This window comes from Ranitomeya imitator, chromosome 2 (assembly GCF_032444005.1).
Source record: "Ranitomeya imitator isolate aRanImi1 chromosome 2, aRanImi1.pri, whole genome shotgun sequence".
Taxonomy (NCBI): Eukaryota; Metazoa; Chordata; class Amphibia; order Anura; family Dendrobatidae; genus Ranitomeya; species Ranitomeya imitator.
Window position 1 is genome coordinate 244,721,954 of NC_091283.1, and position 18,113 is coordinate 244,740,066.

At 44.9% G+C, this 18,113-nt stretch overlaps 1 protein-coding gene across 1 annotated transcript in view; it reads left to right on the top strand.

Annotated features, from left to right (window-relative positions):
* Nucleotides 1-847: 847 nt before the first annotated feature.
* LOC138666345 (oocyte zinc finger protein XlCOF22-like) overlaps nt 848-18,113 on the top strand; it is a 177,445-nt gene continuing 160,179 nt past the window's right edge. The window contains exons 1-3 of the mRNA XM_069754573.1: nt 848-914; nt 3,288-3,385; nt 4,623-4,713. Of these exons, the coding sequence (XP_069610674.1) occupies nt 848-914; nt 3,288-3,385; nt 4,623-4,713 (256 nt within the window). The remainder of the gene's footprint in view (nt 915-3,287; nt 3,386-4,622; nt 4,714-18,113) is intronic.

The window sequence follows — 18,113 nt, forward strand, 5'->3', positions numbered from 1 at the left end:
TTCCATACGATAGTTGGATAGGCAGGAGTGTATCCTCCATAAAGGTAGCCCACTCGGTTGCTATGATGCATATGAAGTGACAGGGCTCGGTGGGGTGTGGTATTGGTCACCCTCTCCTTCCCATCATCACAATGTCAGCGATATCCACATTCCCATGACGGTGATACCGCTGAATAGATTAGTGAATCAGGGAGTGGAAAGCTCCTGATCCACCATTCAGCCTTCACTTCTGAGTCTGAGACTCCGTGCACTGCAGGCACAATAACGTCACTACATCACACCTGTAGTACGGAGCCTCAGTACTCACACCGCACAGACCAGAGCAGCGCTCCTCAGGAACCGGGTTGGCTGAGTAGTGTGTGGTTATTTTTTTTCAAATATCAGGAATTGTGGGGGCATCATATTAAGAGAAGAGCTGTTGGGACCCTCATACTGAATGTGTGGCTGGTAGGGGCCATTATACTGGGGTTGTGGTGGACTGTAAATGCCTCCATACTGAGTGGGGTTTTATTTTGTGTAGCAGATTGTGGTGGCCATAATTAGAGATGAGCGAATATGTTCGGAAAACGACCGCCAAACATAAATTCTGCACGAATATGGTACATTCGGATTCATGATCGGTAACACGAGCATTTTTCTTAAGATCGGAAAAAATCGGTAACATTCGGTAAAAGACATAATAGAAGCCGGCAATACATGTGCCGCGTTTAGTAAAATCACAGCCACCAATGTGGGAGACTGGGGATCAAATCCTGGCTCTGCCCTGTTGGACATAATATACCAGTAATGGTCCATAACACTATGGCGCCTACCTCAATAAACATGAGTGTCACGAGCAAAGAGAGTCATGCCGGCTCAGACGTCACCTGGATTAACAAGGTCCGCGTCAGATGTTGAGGAATCAGGACAATCTGGTGATAAATGGGCTACTGGACCAAACCATACATGGACAAGGCAAGAGGGAATGGGAGACAGTGAAGAGATTTGCAGAGGAGAGAGCTGAATTAGTCGGGCAGCAGAGTTAAGGATGGACTGGAGAGGTGCAAGGGTTTTAGCAGGGAGGCCACAGAAAAGGATGTTGGGATGTTGCAGTATTCGAAGCGGGAGATCATCAGAAATCCCCCATCCCATAGTCCAGTGCCCATATACTATTATTATCTATATATATAATTGTCTAAGGGTTTTTCCGTCTGTCTGTCTGTCCTGGAAATCCCGCGTCTCTGATTGGTCGAGGCCTCCAGGCCTCGACCAATCAGCGACGGGCACAGCGACGATGATGTCATAAAGGACGTACACATCCGCATCTCTGATTGGTCAAGGCCGCCAGGCCTCGACCAATCAGCGACGGGCACAGCGACAATGATGTCATAAAGGATGTAGAAATCCCGCGTTTCTGATTCAGCTACGGGCACAGTATCGACGTAGATGTCATAAAGGTTGCCTCGACCAATCAGCGACGGGCACAATCTGCCGAGAATTCTGGAATCATCATTGTCCATATACCAAGGGGACATGCATATTCTAGAATACCCGATGCGTTAGAATCGGGCCACAATCTAGTTATTTATATAACCCCATTGATTCCATGGTGCTGTACATGAGGAGGGGTTCCATACAAATATCACTTACAGTAAACTAACAATCACAGACTGATACAGAGGGGCGAGGACCCTGCCCTTGCGAGTTTACATTCTACAGGACGGTGGGGAAGGAGACAGTAGGTTGGGGGATGCAGCAGCTCCGGTGCTGGTGAGGAGACAGCGGGGGTTAGTGCAGGCTGTAGGCTTTCCTGAAGAGGTGGGTTTTCAGGTTCCGTCTGAAGGATCCGAATGTGGTTGATAGTCGGAGGGAAGATATCGCGAAATTACAAGAATTGTTGGAGCCAATTTTCTTTAGAAACATTTCAATATCTTTTTTTTTCTGGTGCTTTTCCTGTAATATAGGAAAGCCTAAGGCCAGAAATAAACCCCATAAATCACTGTACATGGAGACTTTGGGATCAGATCATTTCTGTCCGCGTTGATTGTGGAAACAAAAAATCTTTTCTAAAAGCCTCAAACTTCTGTGTGTGAATCAGACCTGAGATCTAACGTGATAGAAGATTACAGTGCGGTGAAGATGGGAAATCTTCATATAGAGGCCGGTGGTGATGGAGTCAGTGACCGACTCTGGCCAAATCTGCCTCTAGAGCCGTAGTAGAAGATGAAGATGTCGTCCTCATCATGAAGTAGTTATTTCTCATGTCGCGTGTAATGAATATCTCCTGCAGTATTGCTAATGCCGATTCCAGGGTCGGTAAATGAGACGAGAATTAGCGTTATGGAAGATGAGTCTATGAGAAACGTATTCAGCTGCCGACTCCGAGGAGGAAACTGCTTGTTGTCTGTGGCCTAAATATATAGGATTTCTTAGTAGATGTAAAGAAGGAAACTAAATACTGTAAAATAATAAATCTCCTCATATGTTTCCCTTATTATCTCCAGTAATTGTATTATTACACAGGATTCTTATGATATTACATTGGCTCATCTCATTCAGGTCTCTACAATATCGGATCCTCTCAGTGAAGATCTTCTACAAAAGAACATTTTCCTGATTTACCCATCAAAGATGGATATGGACAGAGACAAGATGGCGGAAAGGATATTACACCTCACCCTAGAGATCCTCTTCCGGCTTACTGGAGAGGTGAGACATTCTGATGACGTCACATTACATCATTCTTATCTATGGAAATAACAGATGGACAGAACTGGAGAGGTGAGGACTCTGGAAATGTCTGTAGTGAGATTTATTAATGTGTCTCTCCATTACCAGGATTACACAGTGGTGAAGAAGACCTCTAGTGATCGCTGTCAGGACCCTGTGTCTGAGGGATGGGGAAGACCCCTGAGCCCAATCACGGGGCCTCCACCTCACCCCCTGATCCATGAGGACATCAATGACCAGAAGATCCTAGAACTCACCTACAAGATGATTGAGCTGCTGACTGGAGAGGTGACACTGCTGGGAATGCTGGGACATTATACAGTAACACTATGAAGGGATCGGGGGGATGATGGTATCATTGTATGTGTCAGGTTCATATAAGGTGTCAGGATGTCGCTGTCTATTTCTCCATGGAGGAGTGGGAGTATTTAGAAGGACACAGAGATCTGTACAAGGACGTCATAATGGAGGTTCCCCAGCCCCTCACATCTCCAGGTAATAGACAGGACTAAATACACACGGCCTATAATTATCTGTATGTAAAGAATGAATTCACTCCCTGTATGTGTTTCCTCCAGATCTATCCAGTAAGAGGACAACACCAGAGAGATGTCCCCGTCCTCTTCTTCCACAGGACTGTAACCAAGAAGATCCCAATGCTCCTCGGGATCATCAGGTAGATGGAGAGAAGGTGTCAGATCTCCCCTATGATGTGTAGACGTCGGTGAAGGTCTTGTGCTCAGTCTTGTTTTATCCACCAGTATTATATGTTCTATACTTGTGTAATGAGTAATGCGAGTGGGGTACCGCAGGGGTCAGTATTGGGACCTGTTCTCTTCAACATATTCATTAATGATCTGGTAGAAGGTTTACACAGTAAAATATCGATATTTGCAAATGATACAAAACTATGTAAAGCAGTTAATACAAGAGAAGATAGTATTCTGCTACAGATGGATCTGGATAAGTTGGAAACTTGGGCTGAAAGGTGGCAGATGAGGTTTAACAATGATAAATGTAAGGTTATACACATGGGAAGAGGGAATCAATATCACCATTACACACTGAACGGGAAACCACTGGGTAAATCTGACAGGGAGAAGGACTTGGGGATCCTAGTTAATGATAAACTTACCTGGAGCAGCCAGTGCCAGGCAGCAGCTGCCAAGGCAAACAGGATCATGGGGTGCATTAAAAGAGGTCTGGATACACATGATGAGAGCATTATACTGCCTCTGTACAAATCCCTAGTTAGACCGCACATGGAGTACTGTGTCCAGTTTTGGGCACCGGTGCTCAGGAAGGATATAATGGAACTAGAGAGAGTACAAAGGAGGGCAACAAAATTAATAAAGGGGATGGGAGAACTACAATACCCAGATAGATTAGCGAAATTAGGATTATTTAGTCTAGAAAAAAGACGACTGAGGGGCGATCTAATAACCATGTATAAGTATATAAGGGGACAATACAAATATCTCGCTGAGGATCTGTTTATACCAAGGAAGGTGACGGGCACAAGGGGGCATTCTTTGCGTCTGGAGGAGAGAAGGTTTTTCCACCAACATAGAAGAGGATTCTTTACTGTTAGGGCAGTGAGAATCTGGAATTGCTTGCCTGAGGAGGTGGTGATGGCGAACTCAGTCGAGGGGTTCAAGAGAGGCCTGGATGTCTTCCTGGAGCAGAACAATATTGTATCATACAATTATTAGGTTCTGTAGAAGGACGTAGATCTGGGTATTTATTATGATGGAATATAGGCTGAACTGGATGGACAAATGTCTTTTTTCGGCCTTACTAACTATGTTACTATGTTACTATGTTACTATGAGAACGGTGGAGATGGCAGCATTAGAGCTGATCATAAATGGGACTTCTCCATCTGTCGGTGACTTTTATAATATTTGTTTCAGGGTGAAGATCTGACCCATATTAATACTACAGAGACATATGTGAGGGGGGATGAGTGGTGTAAAGAGGAGATTCCCACATATGGCTACCCAGGTGAGTAGTGACCACTAAATGCAGAGAAGTCACAGATTCTTCTGTCACCGGCTGTGGCTGCTTTATCGGTGGTGTAGTCCGGCCGTATTACCATGATCACCATTTTACCTCTAGACCACAACATTCTCCTCCACCCTAAACTGTTCTAATGACTTTGTTCATTGAAAGCCCTTTTCTATAGAACTTACAACCTGGTAGATCCACCTACCCCCTGGGTTTAGGAGAAGCTGTTACCTGCCCAGATCTGTGAACTACAAAGCCAAATGACAGCGTACGTAGAATGTGCTGACAAGATAGAAAATCACTTGGAGAAAAATATGATGATGGGCTGTAAGAGAAAGCGGAGGGTAATGATGCTGTTGGCTTCCTAGAACCCTGAGATCTTATCAGATGAATCTCCCTTCTCTCCCTTCTGTGCTGCTGAATGTGATCATATGGTCCCTACAAGACCAGGTCCCGTCTTTCTGGCCAAACTTCACTTTTATGATCGACAATATTAAATGTGCAGTGAGGCCAAGTGTGAATTTCTGGACAATAACAGAGTTTCCCTTTATCCGGACTTTTCAATTTGTATTAAAACCGACTAACTTCCAGGAGGATTGTGATAATTTACATAAACACATCACATCGGTGCCATGATATATGTCTGAGCTGTGCGTGGCTGATGGCTGTAATATACATTTATTCCCGCCTGCAGGAGATGTCTTGGCTCCAGCCCTGGTTTCATGGATTCACTCCACCTCATAAATTACATTGTTTTTGATCCTAAGAAATTCAGATTACTGCACAATCTCTGAAATGGGGAGCAATATTATTTCCTCTAATCTTCTGGTCAGGATTCATAGTAGCTCCAATGCACCAATGCCTCTACCCTGTGCCAGTCATTACACTGGCTACCCATCCACTCCAGAATCCAGTACAAAACTACTACCCTCATCCACAAAGCACTCCATGGCTCAGCACCACCCTACATCTCCTCCCTGGTATCAGTCTACCACCCTACCCGTGCCCTCCGCTCCGCTAATGACCTCAGGTTAGCATCCTCAATAATCAGAACCTCCCACTCCCGTCTCCGAGACTTTACACGTGCTGCGCCGATTCTTTGGAATGCACTACCTAGGTTAATACGATTAATCCCCAATCCCCACAGTTTTAAGCGTGCCCTAAAAACTCATTTGTTCAGACTGGCCTACCGCCTCAATGCATTAACCTAACGATCCCTGTGTGGCCTATTTATAATAATAAAAAAAAAAAAAGGTTCCTCGCATCATGTTCTCATACACTTTATGCAGTATTAGCCCTCTGTGTCTGTACTGCTACATACTTAGGCAGGTAACTGGTTCATGCAGCTTTACATGAACACCTGAGCCTTACACTATAGCTGGTCCGAATAACTAAAGCAATTGTTACCATCCACCTCTCGTGTCTCCCCTTTTCCCCATAGTTTGTAAGCTTGCGAGCAGGGCCCTCACTCCTCCTGGTATCTGTTTTGAACTGTATTTCTGTTATGCTGTAATGTTTATTGTCTGTACAAGTCCCCTCTATAATTTGTAAAGCGCTGCGGAATATGTTGGCGCTATATAAATAAAATTATTATTATTATTATAGCTCCAATGGTCCACCATAAATGAATGCAACTCTGGTTTACTGCTGTGTAATCTGTATTTGTAGTTTTCAGTTAATGAGATTCTCGTGCTCTGGGGCGGGGCTGTGGGTGGGGCTTTATGTAGTGCTCTGGGGCGGGGCTGTGAGTGGCCTGTGGGTGGGGCTTTATGTGGTGCTCTGGGGCGGGGTTGTGGGCGGGGCTGTGGGTGGTGCTCTGATTACATATTCATCTGTATTGGCTTATGACAGGTCGCTGATCCCTCACTTGCCCTCCATTTTTACATAATGCATATAATAGTGTTGATATTAATGTTGATAATGCCTATAATATTGTGGCTATTGTGAGGCTTAGAAAAAAACATTACAATGTCACCAGCGGAGCCTGTCCAGTAGCATCTATCTCTTACTTATAGACTGTGTAGGTGCCTCCATCGCCGGTGACATTTTGCTGGATGTAATTTTTTTTTCTAAGCCTCACAATATACGATTACCAATCAATGTCCCATCATAATTGATGAATAACTTCCTACCAATGTCAACACACACAAGAGACAGTAAAATAACTGTCACTTCCCAAGAAGCAAAAAACCATCAAAATAACAATTCAAATTATTTTATTAAAGATATAACAGAAAATTTAAAACAGCCACATATTACATATCCCACCATATGACCCCAAGGAGGGTGAACCACACTCTCTATTTATATGGAGGAAAAAAGTAAATAACAAATAAATATTTTAATTATTCTCTTATATTATTTCCTACCCAACATAAAGAGCATTTCCCAGAGCAAATATCTCCTATATAGTATTAAACATATCTCAGGTGCTACATAGCCTCCCCACTAGTTAATAAACCTATATAGCTATATAGCTATCAAGAGAAAAAAAAAAATGCCCTAAACATATGTGCTCAATTCCTAAATAAGGAGAAGGGTACGTGTCTCAGATCCAATGAGAGAAACAATGAGTTCAAGAACATATATCCACATACTTTACCTCCAAAAAGTGCCGTAATAGAGAGAGCGGTGCCGGAAGAAGCTAGTGGGCGAAACGCGCGTCGGGGCACGGAGGGTCACACACCGCCACCGCTCTCTCTATTACGGCACTTTTTGGAGGTAAAGTATGTGGATATATGTTCTTGAACTCATTGTTTCTCTCATTGGATCTGAGACACGTACCCTTCTCCTTATTTAGGAATTGAGCACATATGTTTAGGGCATTTTTTTTTTTTCTCTTGATAGCTATATAGCTATATAGGTTTATTAACTAGTGGGGAGGCTATGTAGCACCTGAGATATGTTTAATACTATATAGGAGATATTTGCTCTGGGAAATGCTCTTTATGTTGGGTAGGAAATAATATAAGAGAATAATTAAAATATTTATTTGTTATTTACTTTTTTCCTCCATATAAATAGAGAGTGTGGTTCACCCTCCTTGGGGTCATATGGTGGGATATGTAATATGTGGCTGTTTTAAATTTTCTGTTATATCTTTAATAAAATAATTTGAATTGTTATTTTGATGGTTTTTTGCTTCTTGGGAAGTGACAGTTATTTTACTGTCTCTTGTGTGTGGTAAGCCTCACAATAGCCTCAATATTATAGGCATTATCAACAATAACACTGGGGAACACAATTTTTTAGGAGTTAGGTCAGACAACTGTTCTTAACTAATTTTTGGATGCTGAATCCAGAAATGATCTCAGTTTTTCTCTATCACGTCAAGTTTTTGAACTATAGGATTTTTGTCTTCTCAAAAATATGTAAACTACTGTACCTAAAAAGTGTTTTTTTTTTTAAATAGTACAAATAGGCATTTACGACGAGAGGAAGAAGGAGCAGACATGATCTGAAACAAAGGAAATATGTACATATGTAAATAAAACACTGAGATGGAAAGTTACAAGCTTTAAAAACTAACAAAGAAAAAAATCATAAAAGATATAAATTACAACTAAGCGCCCAATGTAAAGAGAAAAGCTATCATAAATCCTATTTATTCCTACTATGATAAATTTTTTGGGTAAAGATATTGATAATTATGACGTATTGGGAGCTGCACACACCTCTCACCACACTGTCTCAGTTGTGACTACTCTTACAAGTTGCCACGTAGCTCTATATGAGTCGAATTGTAATCAGATAACAAGTCTTATTACAGATATCAGTGCAATTGTGCTTCTCTGGCAGGTAAGTTGTGGAGGAAAAACTTGACGTGCTAGAAAAAAACTGACTACATTTTTGGAATCAGCATGCCAATTTTAGTATAAATCAGCTCAAAAACCTAACTCAACAGAAACATTTTTTTCAAATTGTTCCCCAGTGTAATATCAACACTATTATATGCATTATGTAAAAATGGGGGCAGGTAATTTAACCTCTTCCAGTTTTGTGTTCTTAATCCGGCCCCATTTTTACAATCTGACGTGGTCACTTTATGTGGGGATAACTGTGGAATTATTCACAAAGGATAATAGAAAACAAATGGATCTTACAAATTATTTTCCACCTTCTCACAATACCCTACATACGATTGTACACTACTCTCTGGGCACATGGCAGTGTTCAGAAGGGAAGGAGCCATTTAGCTGTTTGAATGCAGATCTAGCTGGAATAGTTTGCAGACACAATGTATTGGGAGCAATGTTCATGGTCAACTGGCAGCTCAAAAGATCTCCACCATGAACATGCTTGGCACTATCTTCTCTGCTTTCCATATCCCAAGGATTGCCTTGCTCATCGCCCTTTAACACCATTACATGGATCTGGACTTACACTGGGACCCCTAGGCTTGGACCATGGTGTTTAAAGCAACGGTGTATCACCAGTCCAAAAGTATATATCAAAGCAGGGTGTGACTAATATATAAAATTTAACTTTTAATAAACAATACTAAAAATGGTATAAAAAACCACATAAGAACAGACATAAAGGACTCACAAAACACATTCCCATGTATGGGGGGAATTCTCAAATCACCAAGTCCCTGAGACCTTCCACATCGACGCCTCAGTGTCGGTCTATACAGGGAACAAAAATAGGAAAAGACCACTCCTACCAGGGGAGCATATAGCATATACAGAAAATATATCCGCACTGTCTATAATGTGTTCCCATCAATTTCCTGGTAATATACAAAGAACGCATATATCCTGTCTCTGTCGTTCTTCTAGAGACCTGCACAGTGTAAAAAAATGGAACGATCTCACCTCTGGGCTTCTTCTCTTATAACGGCGAGGTCGCTCGAATCCGCAGCATAAGGGAGGGGGGGTCCACAGTTTTGACCACACATATACCCATCCACGCTGTCCGGAATATCAATTAACCCCAATAAACTAAACACATTTCTTTCCCTACGCGTTTCGTTTATGGTAAACTCATCAGGGGAAACTCATGTATAGTCCCTCCACCTCCGTGGGGAACCCTTCAACCTAGGGGTATGCTCATCATCATTGTATGACGGCGTTCTAGTCATATAAATAGCCCGCCCTGTGCTGTGTGGGACTGAGCGGTATTGCGTCATTTCCTATGCGCCCCATTGGAGCGCAGATCTTGGACCGCACGCGTCACTTCCGGTGACGCGCGTTGGTCCGTTGCTATGGCAGCACTGCCCATAACCAGTAACAGGAATTCTGGCGTCTACCGACGCTGTGCGTATCTCTTCCGGTGGAGCGCACATGTCCGGTTGCTATAGCAGCACAAACGCCCGACCGTAACCTCAGGTCCAGGCGATCCTGCTACTTATTAGCGTTCGGAGTCCCGGGATAGCGCTGCATCAGGCTGTGTAGAAATGCCTCTGCAGCGTCACAGAACAGAAGAAGTGTGAACTATCCTTCCCCAGGTACTAAGCATGCCCATTATTATATGCCAACCTGTTTATCATAACGGACCACTTCTTAGTATCATTAATCCTACCATAACCTTCACTCAGAAGGGAGGATCTTACCCGTGGGCACATGCTGGCTATATTCCAAGAGAGGGGGTAGGAGACACCTGCATCGGGGGGCATAAAAAGGCCAAAATATCCATAAGAAGCTGTCCCAGAAATGTAGGAGGGTCCCAATAGAGGACAGGTATAATGGATATATGATATATATATATAGAGGAACATATATTAGACCCTGTATTTAAAAGAGACATGTTTAGAAAAAACTTATTTGGAAAAAAGCATATATTTTGAAAAACCGCATATATTTTGAAAAAACTTGACGAGGCCCACAGGAGAGATGGGAGGTTAACGGGGTAGAGTCTAACAACAGGATTGGTGCAAAGGAAAAAATAGGGAGAAGGATAGTGACGTGTGTCCCCCCCCACTCTCCCTACCAAAACTCCTATCTCTAATAACCTACCTAACCATGGAGGTTGGCACCCTAGGATAGACACGCAAGATTGGCGCCCCCATTCCACGACGGCTGTCCCTAATCGCGGTCCTGAACAAACCCTAGTGTGAAGATGTAAGAGGGATGAAGGAAGAAAAGGATCCATCTGTATACCTTTAACTCTCCAGAAAGCAACTATATGTCAGGATCTCATTTAGGCCTCCAGGTGTTTGAGTTTTCAAACGAAAGATCCACCTTGTTTCACATTGTAATAGCATTTGATCCCAATTCCCTCCCCTCTTAGGTGCACCAACCCTGTCAATCCCCATGAATTTGAGCCCTCGGCTGTCACCACCATGTTCCGTGTTTATGTGTCTGGCCAGGGGTGTATCTCTATTAAGGGCAATATCTCTCAGGTGTTCCCCAACACGTTGGACCATGGTGTTACCTGCTATTCTGTGGTATTAGATGGCAAGAAGAATAGTCAGGTAGCTGGGTCAGAACCAGAAGGACAGAATACAGAATCAGAAGACAAGAGTAGTCAGTAAACGGGCCACGGTCACAACAGGAAACAAATACACAAGCCGCAAGCTGAGCACAGAGGACTGAACCAGAGGAGAACAACGCTGTTTCTGGCAGATTCCGGCCATGTGCTTTGAGCTTTAGTAGGGTGTGGTACTTTCCAATTGGCTGAAGTAGGGAGCAGATTACTCCAGCTGGACAGCAGGAACAGATCCCAGATGAGATTGGATGCACCATATGCAGAAACTCTAATATGACTAAATGACAGAAAACCAGAATAGTCGAAATCCCCATATATAGTGCTATATAGTAGAGTACTAACCACTGAGTCACCGTGCTCCCTATATACAGTACAGTACTAACCACTGAGTCACCGTGCTCCCTATATACAGTACAGTACTAACCACTGAGTCACCGTGCTCCCTATATACAGTACAGTACTAACCACTGAGTCACCGTGCTCCCTATATACAGTACTAACCACTGAGTCACCGTGCTCCCTATATACAGTGCAGTACTGTATATATTCCATTTTATAAATTAATTCCCTGAGAGTTATAATCTATACATACAGTACAGACCAAACGTTTGGACACACCTTCTCACTTAAAGAATTTTCTGTATTTTCATGACTTTGAAAATTGTAAATTCACACTGAAGGCATCAAAACTATGAATTAACACATGTGGAATTATACACATAACAAAAAAGTGTGAAACAACTGAAATTATGTCTTATATTCTAGGTTCTTCAGAGTAGCCACCTTTTGCTTTGATGACTGCTTTGCACACTCTTGGCATTCTCTTGATGAGCTTCAAGAGGTAGTCACCGGGAATGGTCTTCCAACAATCTTGAAGGAGTTCCCAGAGATGCTTAGCACTTGTTGGCCCTTTTGCCTTCACTCTGCGGTCCAGCTCACCCCAAACCATCTCGATTGGGTTCACGTCTGGTGACTGTGGAGGCCAGGTCATCTGGCGTAGCACCCCATCACTCTCTTTCTTGGTCAAATAGCCCTTACACAGCCTGGAGGTGTGTTTGGGGTCATTGTCCTGTTGAAAAATAAATGATGGTCCAACTAAACGGAAACCGGATGGAATAGCATGCCGCTGCAAGATGCTGTGGTAGCCATGCTTGTTCAGTATGCCTTCAATTTTGAATAAGTCCCCAACAGTGTCACCAGCAAAGCACCCCCACACCATCACACCTCCTCCTCCATGCTTCACGGTGGGAACCAGGTATGTAGAGTCCATCCGTTCACCTTTTCTGCATTGCACAAAGACACGGTGGTTGGAACCAAAGATCTCAAATTTGGACTCATCAGACCAAAGCACAGATTTCCACTGGTCTAATGTCTATTCCTTGTGTTCTTTAGTCCAAACAAGTCTCTTCTGCTTGTTGTCAGTCCTTAGCAGTGGTTTCCTAGCAGCTATTTTACCATGAAGGCCTGCTGCACAAAGTCTCCTCTTAACAGATGTTATTATTTATTGTTATAGCGCCATTTATTCCATGGCGCTTTACATGTGAGGAGGGGTATACATAATAAAAACAAGTATAATAATCTTGAGCAATACAAGTAACAACTGGTACAGGAGGAGAGAGGACCCTGCCCACAAAGGCTCACAATCTACAAGGGATGGGTGAGGATACAGTAGGCGAGGGTAGAGCTGGTCATGCAGCGGTTTGGTCGATCGGTGGTTACTGCAGGTTGTAGGCTTGTCGGAAGAGGTGGGTCTTCAGGTTCTTTTTGAAGGTTTCGATGGTAGGCGAGAGTCTGATGTGTTGTGGTAGAGGGTTCCAGAGTAGGGGTGATACGCGAGATAAATCTTGTATACGATTGTGGGAAGAGGAGATAAGAGGGGAGTAGAGAAGGAGATCTTGTGAGGAACGGAGGTTGCGTGTAGGTAAGTACCGGGAGATGAGGTCACAGATGTATGGAGGAGACAGGTTGTGGATGGCTTTGTATGTCATGGTTAGGGTTTTGTAGTGGAGTCTCTGGGAATTGGGGAGCCAGTGAAGGGATTGACAGAGGGGAGAGGCCGGGGAATAGCGGGGGGACAGGTGGATTAGTCGGGCAGCAGAGTTTAGAATAGATTGGAGGGGTGCGAGAGTGTTCGAGGGGAGGCCACAGAGCAGGAGGTTGCAGTAGTCAAGGCGAGAGATGAAGAGGGCATGGACTAGGGTTTTTGCAGATTCTTGGTTGAGGAATGTACGGATTTGTGAAATATTTTTGAGTTGAAGTCGGCAGGAAGTGAAAAGGGCTTGGATATGTGGTTTGAAGGAGAGATTAGAGTCAAGGATTACCCCGAGGCAGCGAGCTTGTGGGGCTGGGGAGAGTGGGCAACCTGTTATGATCCGGTGACCTTGGAGCAGCATGAAAACTTTCACTGGAGAAGGTGGTCACTATACTGACCGCAAATCCTGATCTTAACACCGCAACTAGAAGTAGCCGTGGAGTGTACCTAACCAATCCTAGACACCTCGTCAGAGCCGGAGGACTAAATACCCCTAAAGATGGAAATAGGAATACTATCTTGCCTCAGAGAAAAACCCCAAAGGATAGACAGCCCCCCACAAATATTGGCGGTGAGTCGGAGAGGAAAAAACATACACAGGCAGAAAAACAGGATTTAGCACAGAAGGCCACTCTAGCTAAAATAGGACAGGATAGGACAGAGTTCTGTGCGGTCAGTAATAAAACCCTTCAAAAATATCCACAGCAGAGTATACAAAAACTTCCTCCATCTAACTAAAGACGTAGGAGCGTAAATCTGCAACTCCAGCGAATCCTACATTCAGAGCAGGAATACAATCAAAAACAAGCACACAGCCAGTGTGCCACAGAAAAAGAAACAGACACTTATCTTTGCTGAAATGGCAGCCAAGTAGGAGAAGCCAGACAGAGATCCATCATATCCCAAAAAACATTGACAACTGGCAAGGACTAATGAGTCCTGCAAGCCTAAATACCCCAGTCAGAACTGCAATTAGCAGATAAACCTGCCCAAGACTGCAGCCCAAGAATAAGTGCATTATCATCTACTATCACCAGAGGGAGCTCAAAAGCAGAATTCACAACAACAACCATTTACTGTAATGGATAGGTTTGTTGGGGGGTCGCGTGAGATGGGGGAAAGATGATGAATTCTGTTTTGTCCATGTTAAGTTTCAGAAATCTAGCGGAGGATGAAATAGTGGACAGACACTGAGCGATTCTGGCTAGTAGGGAGGTGATATCTGGTCCAGAGATGTAGATCTGTGTGTCATCAGCATAGAGGTGATACTGAAAGCCATGAGATTCTATGAGCTGTCCCAGGCCAAAGATGTAAATGGAGAAGAGCAGGGGCCCAAGGACTGAACCTTGTGGGACTCCGACAGATAGGGGCGAGGTGAGGAGGTGGTGTGTGAGTGGGAGACGCTGAATGTCCGGTCTGTTAGGTATGATGAGATCCAGGATAGGGCCAATTCTGTGATGCCAAGGGATGAGAGGGTCTGTAATAATAGGGAATGGTCCACTGTGTCAAAGGCAGCCGACAGGTCGAGGAGGAGGAGGATAGAGTAGTGTCGCTTGCTCTTAGCGGTTAAGAGGTCATTGGTGACCTTAGTTAGGGCAGTTTCAGTGGAGTAGTGTGACCGGAAGCCATATTGTAAGCGGTCAAAGAGGGAGCAAGAAGAGAGATGGGAGGACAGTTCAAGGTAGACGTGTTGTTCCAGTAGTTTGGAGGCATAGGGGAGAAGTGATATAGGGCAATAGCTAGATACAGAGGATGGCTCAAGAGAGGGCTTTTTGAGGATAGGTGTGATGGAGGCATGTTTAAAGCTTGAGGGGAAAATACCAGTTGTTAGCGATAGGTTGAAGAGGTGGGTTAGGGTTGGGATGAAGACTGTTGTGAGGTTTGGGATGAGGTGGGATGGGAGCGGGTCAAGCGCACAGGTGGTGAGATGCGATCTTGAGAGTAGAGTGGAGAGCTGATCTTCTGTAATGGTGGAGAAGTTGGTTTTGGAGGTGGAGGGCTGGGAAGTTGGGAGGAAGGGCTCTGGGGGTTGTTGACCAAAACTGTCTCTGATGCTATCAATCTTCTGCTTGAAAAATGAGGCAAAGTCTTCAGCGGAGATAAGTGGGGAGGGAGGAGGTGCTGGGGGACGGAGGAGAGAATTGAAGGTGTTGAATAACTGTTTAGGGTTGTGAGACAGGGAAGATATGAGAGATGAGAAGTAGGTTTGTTTATCTGTGGCGGGTGTGGTCTTGAAAGTAGTGAGGGACTGTTTGAATGCGATGAAGTGCTCATTGGAGTGGGATCTTTTCCATCTGCGCTCAGCAGCCCTGGAAGCTTGCCTCAGTTCTTTGGTCAGACTGGTGTGCCAGGGCTGTCTGTTGATTTTGCGAGCTTTGGTATGTGTAAGTGGGGCAGCAGATTCCAAAGCTACGGCTATTGTGGTGTTATATAGAGCGGCAGCGTCATCCGCATTGTGTAGGGAACTTATGTCTGTGAGAGGGAGGAGGGATTCAGAGAATGAATGTAGGTCAAGATGTTTAACATTTCTGCGAGGGTGTTAAAGTTTGTGGGGTGGGGATTGTAGACATGGAGTGGAGAGAGATGAGAATGTGAGAAGGTTGTGGTCAGAGAGAGGAAGAGGTGAGTTAGAGAGGTTAGATAGGGAGCAGAGGTGGGTGAAGATGAGGTCCAGTGTGTGACCATCTTTGTGGGTGGCTGCAGAAGACCATTGAGTGAGGCCGAAGGAGGAAGTGAGAGATAGAAGTTTAGTGGCAGCTGAGAGGGAAGTGTCAATGGGGATGTTGAAGTCGCCCATGATGATAGTGGGAATGTCTGCGGAAACGAAATGAAGTAGCCAGGTGGTGAAGTGGTCAAAGAAGGTGGTGGCTGGCCCTGGGGGGCGGTAGATGACAGCCAGTTGGAGGTTGGAGGCGGAGTAGATGCGCACAGAGTGCACCTCAAAGGAAGGGAGGGTAACAGAGGGTGGCAGTGGGATTGGAGTGAAGGAGCAGTTATCTGACAGGAGAAAACCAACTCCTCCACCAAGTTTGCTGCTGGGGCGGGGTGTGTGAAAAAGGTGGAAGCCACCATAAGAGAGTGCAGCAGGTGAGGCTGTGTCAGAAGGGGTGAGCCAGGTTTCAGTGATAGCGAGGAAGGAAAGTTTGGTAGTAACAAAAAGATCATGGATGTAGGCAAGCTTGTTGCAGATAGAGCGAGCGTTCCACAGAGCTCCTGTTAGTGGGACTGGGAAAGCGGGGGCTGGGTGAATGGGTATAAGCGTGGATGGGAGGTAGAAATGTCTGTGGGAATATGGTGAGGAGGGCCAGGATTTGGAGAGATATCACCAGCAGTGAGAAGGAGCAAAGAAAGTGTTAGCAGGTGGAAGCAGGAGAGGGCATGAGGGGGCTGTCTGTGTTTGGAGACAGAGGATTGTATGTTAAGGAACAGTTCTGAGGAGGAGGTGAGATGGATGGGGAGGATTGAAGCAGAGATAAACAGTTCCTTAGGGTACCGTTACACTATACGATTTACCAACGATCACGACCAGCGATACGACCTGGCCGTGATCGTAGGTAAGTCGTTGTGTGGTCGCTGGAGAGCTGTCACACAGACAGCTCTCCAGCGACCAACGATGCCGAGGTCCCCGGGTAACCAGGGTAAACATCGGGTTACTAAGCGCAGGACCGCGCTTAGTAACCCGATGTTTACCCTGGTTACCAGCGTAAAAAAAACCAAACACTACATACTTACATTCCGGTGTCTGTCCCTTCCCGTCTGCTTCCCGCACTCACTGACTGCCGGCCGTAAAGTGAAAGCACAGCACAGCGGTGACGTCACCACTGTGCTCTGCTTTTACTTTACGGCCGGCAGTCAGTCAGTGCGGGAAGCAGACGGCAAGGGACCTGACAGACACCGGAATGTAAGTATGTAATGTTTTTTTTTTTTTACATTTACGATGGTAACTAGGATAAACATCGGGTTACTAAGCGCGGCCCTGCGCTTAGTAACCCGATGTTTACCCTGGTTACAAGCGAACGCATCGCTGGATCGGTGTCACACACACCGATCCAGCGATGACAGCGGGAGATCCAGCGACGAAAGAAAGTTCCAAACGATCTGCTACGACGTACGATTCTCAGCAGGGTCCCTGATCGCTGCTGCGTGTCAGACAGAGCGATATCGTAACGATATCGCTGGAACGTCACGGATCGTACCGTCGTAGCGACAAAAGTGATACTGTGAGACGGTACCCTTACTTGGTGTGGTGATTAGGGGAGGTAGCATAAAGTGAAGGATTATAAGGGTGAAAGTGAAAGCAAACAGAAACATTGTTTACAGTGACTGGGCAATTACCTTCAGTTCTCTCCAGGTTCAATTCAGGTTTTAATTCTACTGTAATCCACACTTTTAGGACACACTTCTGAGGATAAGTTTATCTGAGTCACCAGCCTCAGAAATCGCAAGTTAACAGCAGCTCAGATTAGAGACCAGGTCAATGCCACACTGAGTTCTAGCAGCAGACACATCTCTACAACACCCAGCTCTCCTGCTCTCCTGCTGTCTGTCTATGAAGTGCATGTAGTACATCTCCCAGCTTTGCACACAGAATTTCCTCTGCTCCTAGCATTGTCATGGTATGCCTTTCAGCTAACCCCAGCTCTACCCTAGTGTTAATTATGACCTTGTTTACTTTGGCATGATTGTATGCATCTGGTCCACTCTTAATTCTCTGACCAAGATGAGCAGAGACCACTCCTCTCTGCTTCACACCTGAACGCACTTAGTTTTCCATATATTGCATAGCTCAAGTCTGCATGACTTTAGTCTGCAGTGTGATCCCTAGAAGCAGAGGTGACTCTTGGTCGTCCTTTCCTGGGGCGGTCCTCATGTGAGCCAGTTTCTTTGTAGCACTTATTGTTTTTTTGCCACTGCACTTGGGGACACTTTCAAAGTT